Source organism: Oncorhynchus gorbuscha, linkage group LG03 (assembly GCF_021184085.1).
Source record: "Oncorhynchus gorbuscha isolate QuinsamMale2020 ecotype Even-year linkage group LG03, OgorEven_v1.0, whole genome shotgun sequence".
In the NCBI taxonomy this organism is placed as follows: Eukaryota; Metazoa; Chordata; class Actinopteri; order Salmoniformes; family Salmonidae; genus Oncorhynchus; species Oncorhynchus gorbuscha.
Genome location: NC_060175.1, coordinates 86,049,295 through 86,066,354, shown reverse-complemented (window position 1 = coordinate 86,066,354; position 17,060 = coordinate 86,049,295). Strand labels below are relative to the sequence as shown.

Sequence of the window (17,060 nt, the reverse complement as noted above, 5' to 3'; positions counted from 1 at the left end):
TCGCAATGTAGAATCAGTGGCCAACAACTTCGCTTTGAGCCAATCAGAGAGTACGAACTCCAACATGCGGGAGCCAACAAACAAAAATTAAAACAGAGGGCCTTTTCTCTGTACATCCACGGATGAGCCAGTCATAATTCATAGCAATGTATGCTATGGGATGGTAGTTAGCTAAGCACACAACACTAAATACTTCCTCCAAGCTAGCTAACCAGTAGCTAGTATTGACATTATATTTAAGTCGCAGTCGATTAGCTGGTTTCCATGAGCTATGTTGCGCTAGCTAGTGAACATGCTTAAGTTAGTTAGCTAGCTAAACATTTGGCTATGGGCTGGCACAGGCAGTATGGGATTATGTTTATTCGTCATCTTGCTAGGTAGTTATCTAGCTTTGGCCATCTGGCTAGCATCAACAAGTGCTTTCTATAAACATTTACATTTACATTTAAGTCATTTAGCAGACGCTCTTATCCAGAGCGACTTACAAATTGGTGCATTCACCTTATGACATCCAGTAGAACAGTCACTTTACAATAGTGCATCTAAATCTTAAAGGGGGGGGGTGAGAAGGATTACTTATCCTATCCTAGGTATTCCTCAAAGAGGTGGGGTTTCAGGTGTCTCCGGAAGGTGGTGATTGACTCCGCTGTCCTGGCGTCGTGAGCGAGTTTGTTCCACCATTGGGGGGCCAGAGCAGCGAACAGTTTTGACTGGGCTGAGCGGGAACTGTACTTCCTCAGTGGTAGGGAGGCGAGCAGGCCAGAGGTGGATGAACGCAGTGCCCTTGTTTGGGTGTAGGGCCTGATCAGAGCCTGGAGGTACTGAGGTGCCGTTCCCCTCACAGCTCCGTAGGCAAGCACCATGGTCTTGTAGCGGATGCAAGCTTCAACTGGAAGCCAGTGGAGAGAGCGGAGGAGCGGGGTGACGTGAGAGAACTTGGGAAGGTTGAACACCAGACGGGCTGCGGCGTTCTGGATGAATTGTAGGGGTTTAATGGCACAGGCAGGGAGCCCAGCCAACAGCGAGTTGCAGTAATCCAGACGGGAGATGACAAGTGCCTGGATTAGGACCTGCGCCGCTTCCTGTGTGAGGCAGGGTCGTACTCTGCGGATGTTGTAGAGCATGAACCTACAGGAACGGGCCACCGCCTTGATGTTAGTTGAGAACGACAGGGTGTTGTCCAGGATCATGCCAAGGTTCTTAGCGCTCTGGGAGGAGGACACAATGGAGTTGTCAACCGTGATGGCGAGATCATGGAACGGGCAGTCCTTCCCCGGGAGGACGAGCAGCTCCGTCTTGCCGAGGTTCAGCTTGAGGTGGTGATCCGTCATCCACACTGATATGTCTGCCAGACATGCAGAGATGCGATTCGCCACCTGGTCATCAGAAGGGGGAAAGGAGAAGATTAATTGTGTGTCGTCTGCATAGCAATGATAGGAGAGACCATGTGAGGTTATGACAGAGCCAAGTGACTTGGTGTATAGCGAGAATATGAGAGGGCCTAGAACAGAGCCCTGGGGGACACCAGTGGTGAGAGCGCGTGGTGAGGAGACAGATTCTCGCCACGCCACCTGGTAGGAGCGACCTGTCAGGTAGGACGCAATCCAAGCGTGGGCCGCGCCGGAGATGCCCAACTCGGAGAGGGTGGAGAGGAGGATCTGATGGTTCACAGTATCGAATGCAGCCGATAGGTCTAGAAGGATGAGAGCAGAGGAGAGAGAGTTAGCTTTAGCAGTGCGGAGCGCCTCCGTGATACAGAGAAGAGCAGTCTCAGTTGAATGACTAGTCTTGAAACCTGACTGATTTGGATCAGTCAGGTTAGAAACATTAGCGCAGATAGCTTGGAATCTAGACCATAAGTATTACACACGGATATGCATTGGCAAAAAATGCTACTGCCACCTTCTGGTTCGGCTGTGTAAACAAAAGAGATTGACTGCCAACACTGTTCAGAGGTGCTAAATACTGTCGGCAGACAAACATTTGACAATCCTACCGGTGTGTCTGAGCTTTTGCACAATAGTTTTTAACATTGATTTTTAACATTGTTTTTAACATTGAATGCAATTTAATATTGTTTTCATGATAAAAATTCCATGAATATGCATTGCATCAGAATGGGTCCCTGCACTGTATGCTCTGTGTACATGCCAGCTCCTGCTCCTGCTTTATGTTTGCTTTGTGGTGTTTAAGAACAAGCTTGTTAGTTATAAGAGTTCAAGGGGAGTGCGTAGTGCGTACATGGCGAGAATGTTTTTGCCATTTGTCAGACAGATGGAATGATATGTCTGACACTCCAGTGGCAGAAGAGTTGCCCTTCTAAGTGATACAAGTGTGGCTCATGACTGTTTGAATGTTTCCTGTATGTTTGGGGATGTATTATACCACTAAGATTTTTGATGAAACTTATGATATACATTTATATCAAATCTGAGAGGAACCTAATTTGGGAAGTCACAAGATCTTTCTCTATTAAGTCATCCCCTTTGTCTAAGATGCCACATACATAGAAAAGACTCAAAGAAAACATATTGATGAAGCATGAAACAAATAACAAGTGCTTTGAAAAGTATTTGTAACTAACCTCTATGTGACTCTACTGGAGGCTTTCTTCTTGTTCGTGACCATGTCTGCTGCACTCTCCAACGCTGTAACATATGTATGTGTACTTGTTTTCTACTCTTCCTCTTTCTTCTCCATGACTCCGTCATCCTCTTCTTTACAGGCCCAATTCTGTGGGCCATTTTTTTCTCTCTGCTAAAGTGTGTCTCCCTATTTCACTGTCTGTGTCACACCCGTGGTGCCCAAAGTCTCACTCTCTGTCTATATTTTAAAACTGTGCTTTTATTTGTAAAGTTCAGATATAACACATGCTTTCATGTAATTTGTTTTAATAACAAACAGTAACTTGCTGCATGTAATTAATCTCATGGTGTTTTTCTCTCTCTCTCTCTCACTCTCTCTCTCTGTATGACTCAGTCATTGCTTGTCCCAGGGAAAAGTCCCGGTAAACATGGACGTCGAGGCAGTGCCATAGGGATAGGAACAGTAGAAGAGGTTCATATCGAATTCTAACTACTCCCTCCTTCCTACTCTTCTTCTCTGTGTCTTATTTCTCAGCATGACTACACTGCATCCTGACAAACACTTTTCCTGTGGTTGGTCAGTGAACCACAACTTTAGGATTCCAGGGCAACCCCTCCAGAAATGCAAAAAGGACGACTCGTATTCTGAAATATGTGACTTTCTTAGCAGGAGATTGCATCTATACAGTATTATACACCTATTTTTAAAGCTATGGTATTACTGAGGCTTGTGAAATGACTTGCCTCTCTCAACTGTTTGAACTACATAACACACGGTACACTAGCCTTTGATCCGTATGACATCACATATACTGTAGGTACAACACTAGCACAAATAACGTTTTGTATAAGTGCATAGAGACAAGTGGTCCGTTTAATGCCCTTAGCCGTCACTTAACAGGTCTTTTTTTTCATATTTCCTTGTTTTGTTATTATATTGTATTGTGTGTTCACCCTCTGTAGTCTCCACAAGCATATCTCTCAACATGCAAATCTTGCTTAGCTAATTCTCCATTTGTTTAAAACTATGAATATTAATGGTTTAGAGAACATAGATTCTTCTCAAGCTCTTTGAAGCCCACATTAAACACAATCTATTTTTCAAGTCCTTATTTTGAGAGCTTACAAAGGGAGATTGAGTGAACAAAGTGTTCAGTCAGAAAGCACATTTTAGTGGTAAGCCCTGGAGCTCTACAACTCATCTTTCATCTCATGCTCTGCTCTCGCTAGCCAATCTGAGTGGAACTGGGGCTTGTTGCTGAGCCTCTAAGTGCATATTCTAATGTTTTCTTATCTCTGTTAGCCACAACTCCGAGGCATAAGGATGGTTACTCTGTACGTAGCCTGATAAAAATGATTCATTCTTATGCAAGATAGAACATCTTGTACTTTCCGCAGAGACGGTTAAATTGTCTCAAGATTTACAGTGAATAATGATACAATACCTGGAAAGTCATGACATTTGTAAAATACAAGGGATGACATACTGTGTAATAACACCTAACGTACTAGAAACAAATGAACAGAGCCTAACGATGCAATAACCAAAGCATTAAAGACAGATACCATGTTCTTGGCTATTGATAGGCTGTTATTGTGAAAGATATGGTGTCATGGATGCTCACTGGTTGTTTTCTTCTTGTCCTGTCAGTCTCTGATCATCCCTGGGAAGAGTCCAACCAGGAAAAAGTCTGGTCCCTTTAGCTCCAGACGTAGCAGTGCCATCGGTATTGAGAATATCCAGGAAGTCCACCAGAAAATGTAAGTGTGACCTAGTCACATAGCAGGGACGGGTCAATGTTCATAGACATGAATATTGATGTTGATAGATGTTTGTATATGATGTTCATACAGTGGGTATCATAAGTATTCACATTTAGTTGCGTTAAGATGTGGGATTTAAATGAATTTAATTGTGATGTTTTTGGAATGGTCTATAATGTCAAAGTGGAAGAAAAATGCTATCATAACGTTTTTACATAATGTTTTTAATTTATGAAAAATAAAACACTAATATACGTTGATTAGATAAGTATTTACCTCCCGGAGTCAATACATGTTAGAAACCCTTTCTCGAGTGAGTCTCTAAGAGCTTTTATCACCTGGATTGTGCAATATTTGGCCATTATTTTTTCACATATACTTCAAGCTCTGTCAGGTGTTGGATCATGAATAGACAGCCATTTTCATGTCTTGCCATAGATTTTCAAGCAGATTTAAGTCAACAGGAACATTCACTGTCTTCTTGCTAAGCAACTCCAGTGTAGATTTAGCCTTGTGTTGTAGGCCATTGATTAAAGGTAAATTCCTCTACCCAGTGGTGTAAATCAGACTGAAAGACGTTTTGCTCAATGATTTTGTCTGTGCTTAGCTCCATCCTGTTTTTTTTTATTCTGAAAAACTCTGCAGTTGTTGCTGATGTCAAGCATACCCATACCATGATGCAGCCACCACCATGCTTGAAAATAAGGAGGCAGTTTCTCAGAGATGTGTTGAGTTGGATTTGCCCAAAACATTTAGGCCAAAAAAGTATTCCTTTATCGTGTTTTTTTGCAGGATTACTTTTGTGCCTTTTTATTCTGTATATTCATTATTATTTTGACTACAATGTTGTTAATCCATCCTGTTTTCTCCTATCACAGCCAATGAACTGTTTTAAAATAATAATAATAACATATGCCATTTAGCAGACGCTTTTATCCAAAGCGACTTACAGTCATGTGTGCATACATTCTACGTATGGGTGGTCCCAGGGATCGAACCCACTACCCTGGCGTTACAAGCGCCATGCTCTACCAACTGAGCTACAGAAGGACACCAATAACCTCACAGTTTCCTTCCTGTCCTGCATCTCAGTTCAGAAGGACAATTGTATCTTTGTTGTGTCTGGGTGGTTTAATACTTCATCCACAGCATAATTATTAACTTGATCATGCTAAAAGAGATATTCAATGTCTGATTTGTTATTGTTATCTATGTACCAATTACTTCCCTTCTTTGAGGCTTTGAAAAACTCCATGGTCTTTGTAGTTGAGTCTGTGCTGGAAATGTAATACTTGACTGAGGGACCTTACAGATGTTGTATGTATGGGGAACAGAGGAAGGGGTAGTCATTAAAAAATCATGTTTAGCCCAATTATTTCACACATTTCAGTCCATGTAACTTATGTTGTGCCAGATTTTACTCCTGATCTACATTTTAGTTATTTTATTTTTATTAATTTGTTAAAATATGTATAATTTCTTTTCACTTTGACATTATGGAGTATCTGGTGTATATATAAATTAAATCTATTTAAATCCCACTTTGTCACGCAACAAAGTGTGAAAAACTCCAAGGGGGGTTAATGCTTATGATACCCATTATATGTTAGTTATAATATCCTGTGTTTCTGTCTGATGTCCTGATCCTGTCCCTGTATCCATCTACCTGTCCCTGTATCCATCTACCGCCCTGTCCCTGTATCCATCTACCGCCCTGTCCCTGTATCCATCTACCTGTCCCTGTATCTATCTACCGCCCTGTCCCTGTATCCATCTACCTGTCCCTGTATCCATCTACCGCCCTGTCCCTGTATCCATCTATCGCCCTGTCCCTGTATCCATCTACCGCCCTGTCCCTGTCTCCATCTATCGCCCTGTCCCTGTCTCCATCTATCGCCCTGTCCCTGTCTCCATCTATCGCCCTGTATCCATCTATCGCCCTGTCCCTGTATCCATCTACCGCCCTGTCCCTGTCTCCATCTATCGCCCTGTCCCTGTCTCCATCTATCGCCCTGTCCCTGTCTCCATCTATCGCCCTGTCCCTGTCTCCATCTATCGCCCTGTCCCTGTATCCATCTAACGCCCTGTCCCTGTCTCCATCTATCGCCCTGTCCCTGTCTCCATCTATCGCCCTGTCCCTGTCTCCATCTATCGCCCTGTCCCTGTATCCATCTATCGCCCTGTCCCTGTCTCCATCTATCGCCCTGTCCCTGTCTCCATCTATCGCCCTGTCCCTGTATCCATCTACCGCCCTGTCCCTGTCTCCATCTATCGCCCTGTCCCTGTCTCCATCTACCTGTCCCTGTCCCTGTATCCATCTACCGCCCTGTCCCTGTCTCCATCTATCGCCCTGTCCCTGTCTCCATCTATCACCCTGTCCCTGTATCCATCTACCTGTCCCTGTCCCTGTATCCATCTATCGCCCTGTCCCTGTCTCCATCTATCGCCCTGTCCCTGTATCCATCTACCTGTCCCTGTCCCTGTCCCTGTCCCTGTATCCATCTATCGCCCTGTCCCTGTCTCCATCTATCGCCCTGTCCCTGTCTCCATCTATCGCCCTGTTCCTGTCTCCATCTATCGCCCTGTCCCTGTCTCCATCTATCGCCCTGTCCCTGTCTCCATCTATCGCCCTGTCCCTGTCTCCATCTATCGCCCTGTCCCTGTCTCCATCTATCGCCCTGTCCCTGTCTCCATCTACCGCCCTGTCCCTGTCTCCATCTATCGCCCTGTCCCTGTCTCCATCTATCGCCCTGTCCCTGTCTCCATCTATCGCCCTGTCCCTGTCTCCATCTATCCCTGTCCCTGTATCCATCTATCGCCCTGTCCCTGTATCCATCTACCGCCCTGTCCCTGTATCCATCTACCGCCCTGTCCCTGTCTCCATCTATCGCCCTGTCCCTGTCTCCATCTATCGCCCTGTCCCTGTCTCCATCTATCGCCCTGTCCCTGTATCCATCTACCGCCCTGTCCCTGTCTCCATCTATCGCCCTGTCCCTGTCTCCATCTATCGCCCTGTCCCTGTCTCCATCTATCGCCCTGTCCCTGTCTCCATCTATCGCCCTGTCCCTGTATCCATCTATCGCCCTGTCCCTGTCTCCATCTATCGCCCTGTCCCTGTCTCCATCTATCGCCCTGTCCCTGTCTCCATCTATCGCCCTGTCCCTGTCTCCATCTATCGCCCTGTCCCTGTATCCATCTACCGCCCTGTCCCTGTCTCCATCTATCGCCCTGTCCCTGTCTCCATCTATCGCCCTGTCCCTGTCTCCATCTATCGCCCTGTCCCTGTCTCCATCTATCGCCCTGTCCCTGTATCCATCTATCGCCCTGTCCCTGTCTCCATCTATCGCCCTGTCCCTGTCTCCATCTATCGCCCTGTCCCTGTATCCATCTACCGCCCTGTCCCTGTCTCCATCTATCGCCCTGTCCCTGTCTCCATCTACCTGTCCCTGTCCCTGTATCCATCTACCGCCCTGTCCCTGTCTCCATCTATCGCCCTGTCCCTGTCTCCATCTATCGCCCTGTCCCTGTATCCATCTACCTGTCCCTGTCCCTGTATCCATCTATCGCCCTGTCCCTGTCTCCATCTATCGCCCTGTCCCTGTATCCATCTACCTGTCCCTGTCCCTGTATCCATCTATCGCCCTGTCCCTGTCTCCATCTATCGCCCTGTCCCTGTCTCCATCTATCGCCCTGTTCCTGTCTCCATCTATCGCCCTGTCCCTGTCTCCATCTATCGCCCTGTCCCTGTCTCCATCTATCGCCCTGTCCCTGTCTCCATCTATCGCCCTGTCCCTGTCTCCATCTATCGCCCTGTCCCTGTCCCTGTCTCCATCTATCGCCCTGTCCCTGTCCCTGTCTCCATCTATCGCCCTGTCCCTGTCTCCATCTATCGCCCTGTCCCTGTCCCTGTATCCATCTATCGCCCTGTCCCTGTCTGTATCCATCTATCGCCCTGTCCCTGTCTCCCTATCCCTGTCTCCATCTATCGCCCTGTCCCTGTCTCCATCTATCGCCCTGTCCCTGTCTCCATCTATCGCCCTGTCCCTGTCTCCATCTATCGCCCTGTCCCTGTCTCCATCTATCGCCCTGTCCCTGTCTCCATCTATCGCCCTGTCCCTGTCCCTGTATCCATCTATCGCCCTGTCCCTGTCTCCATCTATCGCCCTGTCCCTGTCTCCATCTATCGCCCTGTCCCTGTCTCCATCTATCGCCCTGTCCCTGTCTCCATCTATCGCCCTGTCCCTGTATCCATCTATCGCCCTGTCCCTGTATCCATCTATCGCCCTGTCCCTGTCTCCATCTATCGCCCTGTCCCTGTATCCATCTATCGCCCTGTCCCTGTCTCCATCTATCGCCCTGTCCCTGTATCCATCTATCGCCCTGTCCCTGTCTCCATCTATCGCCCTGTCCCTGTATCCATCTACCTGTCCCTGTCCCTGTATCCATCTATCGCCCTGTCCCTGTATCCATCTACCTGTCCCTGTCCCTGTCTCCATCTATCGCCCTGTCCCTGTCTCCATCTATCGCCCTGTCCCTGTCTCCATCTATCTCCCTGTCTCTGTCTCCATCTATCGCCCTGTCCCTGTCCCTGTATCCATCTATCGCCCTGTCCCTGTCCCTGTATCCATCTATCGCCCTGTCCCTGTCTCCATCTATCGCCCTGTCCCTGTCTCCATCTATCGCCCTGTCCCTGTCTCCATCTATCGCCCTGTCCCTGTCTCCATCTATCGCCCTGTCCCTGTCTCCATCTATCGCCCTGTCCCTGTATCCATCTATCGCCCTGTCCCTGTATCCATCTATCGCCCTGTCCCTGTCTCCATCTATCGCCCTGTCCCTGTCTCCATCTATCGCCCTGTCCCTGTATCCATCTACCTGTCCCTGTCCCTGTATCCATCTATCGCCCTGTCCCTGTATCCATCTACCTGTCCCTGTCCCTGTCCCTGTCTCCATCTATCGCCCTGTCCCTGTCTCCATCTATCGCCCTGTCCCTGTCTCCATCTATCGCCCTGTCCCTGTCTCCATCTATCGCCCTGTCCCTGTCTCCATCTATCGCCCTGTCCCTGTCTCCATCTATCGCCCTGTCCCTGTCTCCATCTATCGCCCTGTCCCTGTCTCCATCTATCGCCCTGTCCCTGTCTCCATCTATCGCCCTGTCCCTGTCTCCATCTATCGCCCTGTCCCTGTCCCTGTATCCATCTATCGCCCTGTCCCTGTCCCTGTATCCATCTATCGCCCTGTCCCTGTCTCCACCTATCGCCCTGTCCCTGTCTCCATCTATCGCCCTGTCCCTGTCTCCATCTATCGCCCTGTCCCTGTCTCCATCTATCGCCCTGTCCCTGTCTCCATCTATCGCCCTGTCCCTGTCTCCATCTATCGCCCTGTCCCTGTCTCCATCTATCGCCCTGTCCCTGTCTCCATCTATCGCCCTGTCCCTGTATCCATCTATCGCCCTGTCCCTGTATCCATCTATCGCCCTGTCCCTGTATCCATCTATCGCCCTGTCCCTGTCTCCATCTATCGCCCTGTCCCTGTCTCCATCTATCGCCCTGTCCCTGTCTCCATCTATCGCCCTGTCCCTGTCTCCATCTATCGCCCTGTCCCTGTCTCCATCTATCGCCCTGTCCCTGTCTCCATCTATCGCCCTGTCCCTGTCTCCATCTATCGCCCTGTCCCTGTCTCCATCTATCGCCCTGTCCCTGTCTCCATCTATCGCCCTGTTCCTGTCTCCATCTATCGCCCTGTCCCTGTATCCATCTATCGCCCTGTCCCTGTCCCTGTCCCTGTCTCCATCTATCGCCCTGTCCCTGTATCCATCTATCGCCCTGTCCCTGTCTCCATCTATCGCCCTGTCCCTGTGCCCCCTGTCCCTGTCTCCATCTATCGCCCTGTCCCTGTATCCATCTACCTGTCCCTGTCCCTGTCTCAATCTATCGCCCTGTCCCTGTCTCCATCTATCGCCCTGTCCCTGTCCCTGTCTCCATCTATCGCCCTGTCCCTGTCCCTGTCTCCATCTATCGCCCTGTCCCTGTCTCCATCTACCTGTCCCTGTCCCTGTATCCATCTATCGCCCTGTCCCTGTCCCTGTCTCCATCTATCGCCCTGTCCCTGTCTCCATCTATCGCCCTGTCCCTGTCTCCATCTCCATCTGTCCCTGTCCCTGTCTCCATCTGTCCCTGTCCCATCCATCTACCTGTCCCTGTCCCTGTCTCCATCTATCGCCCTGTCCCTGTCTCCATCTATCGCCCTGTCCCTGTCCCTGTATCCATCTATCGCCCTGTCCCTGTCCCTGTCTCCATCTATCGCCCTGTCCCTGTCTCCATCTATCGCCCTGTCCCTGTCTCCATCTATCGCCCTGTCCCTGTCCCTGTCTCCATCTATCGCCCTGTCCCTGTATCCATCTACCTGTCCCTGTCCCTGTCTCAATCTATCGCCCTGTCCCTGTCTCAATCTATCGCCCTGTCCCTGTCCCTGTCTCCATCTATCGCCCTGTCCCTGTCCCTGTCTCCATCTATCGCCCTGTCCCTGTCCCTGTCTCCATCTATCGCCCTGTCCCTGTCTCCATCTATCGCCCTGTCCCTGTCTCCATCTATCGCCCTGTCCCTGTCCCTGTATCCATCTATCGCCCTGTCCCTGTCTCCATCTATCGCCCTGTCCCTGTCTCCATCTACCTGTCCCTGTCTCCATCTATCGCCCTGTCCACTCCCCACTCAGCAGCAGCCACAGCGGTAGGGAGTGTTTACCTGGCACACAGAAGACTCCTGACAGTGACCATGCCTCTCAGGATCCCAAGTCTGAGAACTCCTCCAATCAAAGCTCACCAGAAGTGCTCATTACAAAGAACATGTGAGTAGATTACATTTTAACACAGCTATACAATGCATTCAGAAAGTATTCAGACCCACATTTTGTTACGTTACAGACTTATTCTAAAATGGATAAAATAAAATCCTCATCAATCTACACACAATACCACACAATGACAAAGCGAAAACAGGTTTTTCGACATTTTTGAAAAATGTATTCAAAATAAAAAACAGACATACCTTATTTAAATAAGTATTCAGACCCTTTGCTTTGAGACTCAAAATTGAGCTCAGGTGCATCCTCTTTCCACTGATCATCCTTGAGATGTTTCTACAACTTGATTGGAGTCCACCTGCGGTAAATTAAATTGATTGGACATGATTTGAAAAGGCACACACCTGTCTATATAAGGTCCCACAGTTGACAGTGCATGTCAGAGCGAAAACCAAGCAATTGTCTGTAGAGCTCCGAGACAGGATTGTGTCGAGACACAAGTCTGGGGAAGTATACCAAAAATGTCTGCAGCGTTGAAGGTCTGCAGGAACACAGTTGCCTCCATCATTCTTAAATTGAAAAAGTTTAGAACCACCAAGACTCTTCCTAGAGCTGGCCGCCTGGCCAAACTGAGCAATCGGGGGAGAAAGGCCTTTGTCAGGGAGGTGACCAAGAACCCCATGGTCACACCGACAGAGCTCTGGAGTTGCTCTGGGGAGATGGGAGAACCTTCCAGAATGACAATCATCTTTACAGCACTCCACCAATCAGGCCTCTATGGTAGAGTGGCCAGACGGAAGCCACTCCTCAGTAAAAGGCACATGACAGCCCGCTTGGAGTTTGCCAAAATGCACTTAGGACTCTCAGACCATGAGAAACAAGATGTTCTGGTCTGATGAAACCAACATTGAATTCTTTGGCCTGAATGCCAAGCATCACGTCTGGAGGAAACCTGGCACTGTCCCTACTGTGAAGCATGGTGGTGGCAGCATCATGCCGTGAGGGTGTTTTTCTGTGGCAAGGACTGGAAGAATTGTCAGGATTGAGGGAAAAATCAAATCAAATTGTATTAGCCACATGCGCCGAATACAGCAGGTGTAGTAGACCTTACAGTGAAATGCTTACTTACGAGCCCCTAACCAACAATGCAGTTTAAAAATGATATATAAGTACGAATAATGCATGGATGATAACAGCAGAGAGTAGCAGAGGTTTAAAAGGGGGGGGGGCAATGCAAATAGTCTGAATAGCCATTTGATTGGATGTTCAGGAGGCTTATGACTTGGGGGTAGAAGCTGTTTAGAAGCCTCTTGGACCTAGACTTGGTGCTCCAATACTGCTTGCGGTGCGGTAGCAGAGAGAACAGTCTATGACTAGGGTGGCTGGAGTCTTTGACCATTTTTAGGGCCTTCCTCTGACACCGCCTGGTATAGAGGTTCTGGATGGCATGAAGTTTTGCACCAGTGATTTACTGGGCCATACGAACTACCCTCTGTAGTGCCTTGCGATCGGAGGCAGAGCAGTTGCCATACCAGGCAGTGATGCAACCAGTGGTGCAGCTGTAGAACCCTTTGAGGATCTGAGGACCCATGCCAAATCTTTACAGTCTCCTGAAGGGGAATAGGTTTTGTCGTGCCCTCTTCACAACTGTCTTGGTGTGCTTGGACCATTTAGTTTGTTGGTGATGTGGACAGCAAGGAACTTGAAGCTCTCAAACTGCTCCACTACAGCCCCGACGATGAGAATGGGAGCATGCTCGGTCCTCTTTTTCTTATAGTCCACAATCATCTCCTTTGTATTGATCACGTTGAGGGAGAGGTTGTTGTCCTGGTACCTCACAGCCAGGTCTCTGGCCTCCTCCCTATAGACTGTCTCGTCATTGTTGGTGATCAGGCCTACCACTGTTGTGTCATTGGAAAACTTCATGATAGTGTTGGTGTAGTGCCTGGCCATGCAGTCATGAGAGAACAGGGAGTACAGGAGGGGATTGAGCACACACCCCTGAGTGGCCCCTGTGTTGAGGATCAGCGTGGCAGATGTGTTGTTACCTACCCTTACCACCTGGGGGCGGCCCATCAGGAAGTCCAGGATCCAGTTGCAGAGAGAGGTGTTTAGTCCCAGGGTCCTTAGCTTATTGATGAGCTTTGAGGGCACAATGGTGTTGAATGCTGCGCTGTAGTCAATGAATAGCATTCTCACACAGGTGTTCCTTTTGTCCAGGTGGGAAAGGGCAGTGAGGAGTGCAATAGAGATTGCATCATCTATGGATCTGTTAAGGCGATACGCAAATTGGAGTGAATCTAGGGTTTCTGGGATAATGGTGTTAATGTGAGCCATGACCAGCATTTCAAAGCACTCCATGGCTACAGACGTGAGTGCTACAGGTCGGTAGCTGTCATTTAGGCAGGATACCTTAGTGTTCTTGGGCACAGGGACTATGGTGGTCTAGTTAAAACATGTTGGTATTACAGACTTGGACAGGGAGAGGTTGAAAATGTCAGTGAAGACACTTGCCAGTTGGTCAGCGCAAGCTCGCGGTATACGTCCTTGTAATCCATCTGGCCCTGTGGCCTTATGAATGTTGACCTGTTTAAAGGTCTTACTCACATCAGCTGCGGAGAGCGTGAACACACATTCTTCTAGAACAGCTGGTGCTCTCATGCATGTTTCAGGGTTATTTGCCTCGAAGTGAGTATAGAAGTAGTTTAGCACGTCTGGTAGGCTCGTGTCACTGGACAGCTCTCAGCTGTGCTTCCCTTTGTAGTCTGTAATGGTTTGCAAGCCCTGCCACATCCGATGAGCATCAGAGCCAGTAGTACAATTTGATCTTAGTCCTGTATTGATGCTTTGCCTGTTTGATGGTTCGTCAGAGGGCATATGGGGATTTCTTATAAGCTTCTTGGTTAGAGTCCCGCTCCTTGAATTCAGCAGCTTTAGCCTTTAGCTCAGTGTGGATGTTGTCTGTAATCCATGGCTTCTGGTTGGGGTATGTACATACGGCCACTGTGGGGATGACGTCATCAATGCACTTATTGATGAAGCCAGTGACTGATGTGGTGTACTCCTCAATGATACAGGACTGTTTTCCTAGCACAGACTGGAATCCCAGGACATATTCCAGTCTATGCTCGCAAAACAGTACGCTATCTTAGCATCTGCTTCATCTGACAACTTTTTTATTCATCGTGTCACTGGTGCTTCCTGCTTTAATTTTGGCTTGAGTGCGGTCTGTGGTGGTATATAGACAGCTACGAAAAATACAGATGAAAACTCTCTAGGTAGATAATGTTGTCTACAGCTTATCATGAGATACTCTACCTCAGGTGAGCAAAACCTTGAGACTTTCTTAGATATCGTGCATCAGCTGTTATTTACAAAGTACATGGTCCACCGCCCCTTGTCTTACCAAACGTTGCTGTTCTATCCTGCCGATACAGCGTATAACCAGCCAGCTGTATGTTGATAATGTTGATTTAAAGAACATAGCAATGTACAGACCATGAGATCCTCGATGAAAACCTACACCAGAGCACTGTGGAATTTCTGGGGGGGAAAAGTCAAGGGGTCTGAATACTTTCCGAATGCACTGTATAGGCCAATATTATCATTCACATTCAAATGTAAGCATCATATCAACATGAGTAGTGCACTATCAAGTTTAACATCACTAGGACAATGTGATTTAGGTACCCCCCCCCCAAATATCCTACAATATGTACGTCTTCTACTCCAGACAGTGTATGTGTGACAGTGCCTGGTTCTATTGGTGGACTATTAATGCAGGCATGGTCCTGTCACATTGTGGATGGCTGACTGACTCAGGATGTAGTTTTGCTCTTTGTAACAACAGGGCTCAGTCTATCCCTGAGGGTCACGACCTTTCCCGCTCCTCCTCCAATGACAGCAGCTTCGCCAGTGTGGTGGAGGAGAACGAGACCGAGGCCACGGACGACTATGACACTGGCATGGTGAGTGTGTGTGTGTGCTTGTGTGTGTAGGTGCATGCCCGCGTTGTGTGTGTATGTGTGTGTGTGTGCATGTTTTGCCCATGCTTCTAACTTTTTTTGTGTGTTCCCCAGGAGAGCCTGTCATCATCGGGGACGCCACACAAGCAGGACTCGTTAACCTACAGCACATGGCTAGAGGACAGTATGAGCAGCACAAGCACCACCAGCCGAGGCAGCTCGCCAGGTGAGAAGGGGAGCCTGGGGGCCTAGGAGGCTAGGAGGCTAGGGAGCTAAGGGGAGAATGTAGACGTACACAATAGAGGGCATAAGGTACATATGAGTCTCGAAGTCAGTTACTGTTGCTTGCCAGGTTGTTATTGTAAAAGGGGGTTGGTTAAATAAAGGTCATACCAAAATAAATACAACATTTGGCAGTTTGATGATGTAGATATGTATGATTTATAGGGGTATTGAGTCCGAGAAGGCCATATACTGTACATTTCTCCCAGTACAACCTGGTCCAGGATCATAACTGTTGAGGTCATGTGTTTCATTATCCAGGTCCTGGTCAACTTGATGGGGGTAAAGGGTCAGAGATCCGCATTAAACTGGACCGGCCAAAAGATAGTCGGTCCTCATCGGTGAGACATCATCCATACTGGGTCTAGGCCTCAAAGGGCTAGGGGTCGACAGCTGTTCCTCTGTCTAATACAATAGTTCAGATTGTACAGTTTGAAATGCCTTGCTCACTGTAAATAGATGTGTGCTCTCTGCCTTTGCATGAATTCTTATTTTATTCTATTAAGTGAACATTGGCATTGTAACTTCAGATGTTGTACTTCTGTTACTGCGGCTGCTGTTGTATTCTCATTACTGTGGTCATGTGATAACTGTTGTGGTTGTTGTGTAATTCCTTGTTGCTCTCTATACATCTCTGTCTGTGTACCCTTCCTGTCCAGAACTGTTAGCCTGGTTATTTCCTGGGTGTCCAGCTGTAGGTTGCCTGTCTCTCTCTGAATGGGGTTCTATCATAGATGAATGATAGAAAGCGGTGGACTCCATTATACAGTATATACTGTAACTACTGTACATGCATTTCCTCATGAGTGTTTTAGAACTCCTCAAAAGAACACACACATCCTGCCCTGCTTATCCACTTATATACTGTAGCCTCATTTACATCTCATTTTGTCATGTCAACTTTAAGTAAGAGTCTTGTCTTGTGTCTCCTGTCCCTAAAGCATACCCATAAGACACAATCCTTCTGGGAGGTGAGACGAGCACAGGCTTTCACCGTAACCAAGGATGACGATGAGGATGAGGTGGACCCTGGATAGTCTGCTAGTCAGTGAGGCCAGACCACCCCTTCCCAGAAGCCCCGGCGGTGGTGTTGGTGGTGTCGTACCAGGAGAGGAAGTCAAACACAGAGGGGCCAACTTTTGCACAGTGTCGTTTCGTTCTGCTCACTCCCTCGCCTCTGTCTGTACACACATCTTCTGCCTGGTTTTGTGTAAATAGGTGTATTTGTCTCAGTGAACAAATGGTACCTTTGGTTCAGTTTTGTTGACGCCTACTGTATGTAGACACGTGGATCACATGGTAGCTATAGCGACATTGAACTCTGCCAGAGACTTTGGGAGGGGCATGTTGGTATAGTCATATGGATTGTACAATATAGTGACAGTAGCACTGCCTGAAAAAAATCTATTAATTTAACCTATTTCATTCCAAATACCAAATATCCAACAACAAATATATGTGCATTTTTAATTGTAGGTTATGTTGAATACAGTTGAATGTGGTAGTGATTTTACAGGTGAAGTCATTGTAATTTGTCTATTAGCCATAGCTTTAACTGTACAGCCAAAAACAGTTGCTTTGACAGTGAATATTTTCTTCTCAATATACAATAGCTGGGATATTGTCATCACAATATACAATGTACTTCAAGCCTCGCCTGCTCATA

The 17,060-nt window shown here is 47.8% G+C and overlaps 1 protein-coding gene across 9 annotated transcripts in view; it reads left to right on the top strand.

The window, feature by feature from the left end:
• The window catches only part of LOC124032089 (rap1 GTPase-activating protein 1-like), a 76,051-nt gene extending 59,223 nt beyond the window's left edge, over positions 1-16,828 (top strand). For 5 of the 9 annotated variants that reach the window (XM_046344177.1, XM_046344174.1, XM_046344182.1 and 2 more), the window contains 7 exons: positions 2,980-3,057; positions 4,237-4,346; positions 11,061-11,192; positions 14,977-15,115; positions 15,227-15,338; positions 15,656-15,735; positions 16,336-16,828. In XM_046344177.1, coding sequence (XP_046200133.1) covers positions 2,980-3,057; positions 4,237-4,346; positions 11,061-11,192; positions 14,977-15,115; positions 15,227-15,338; positions 15,656-15,735; positions 16,336-16,431 — 747 coding nt within the window. In that variant the 3' untranslated portion in view covers positions 16,432-16,828. The remainder of the gene's footprint in view (positions 1-2,979; positions 3,058-4,236; positions 4,347-11,060; positions 11,193-14,976; positions 15,116-15,226; positions 15,339-15,655; positions 15,736-16,335) is intronic. The other 4 variants (XM_046344176.1, XM_046344175.1, XM_046344178.1 and 1 more) reach the window with 4 other exon arrangements.
• Positions 16,829-17,060: the final 232 nt, after the last annotated feature.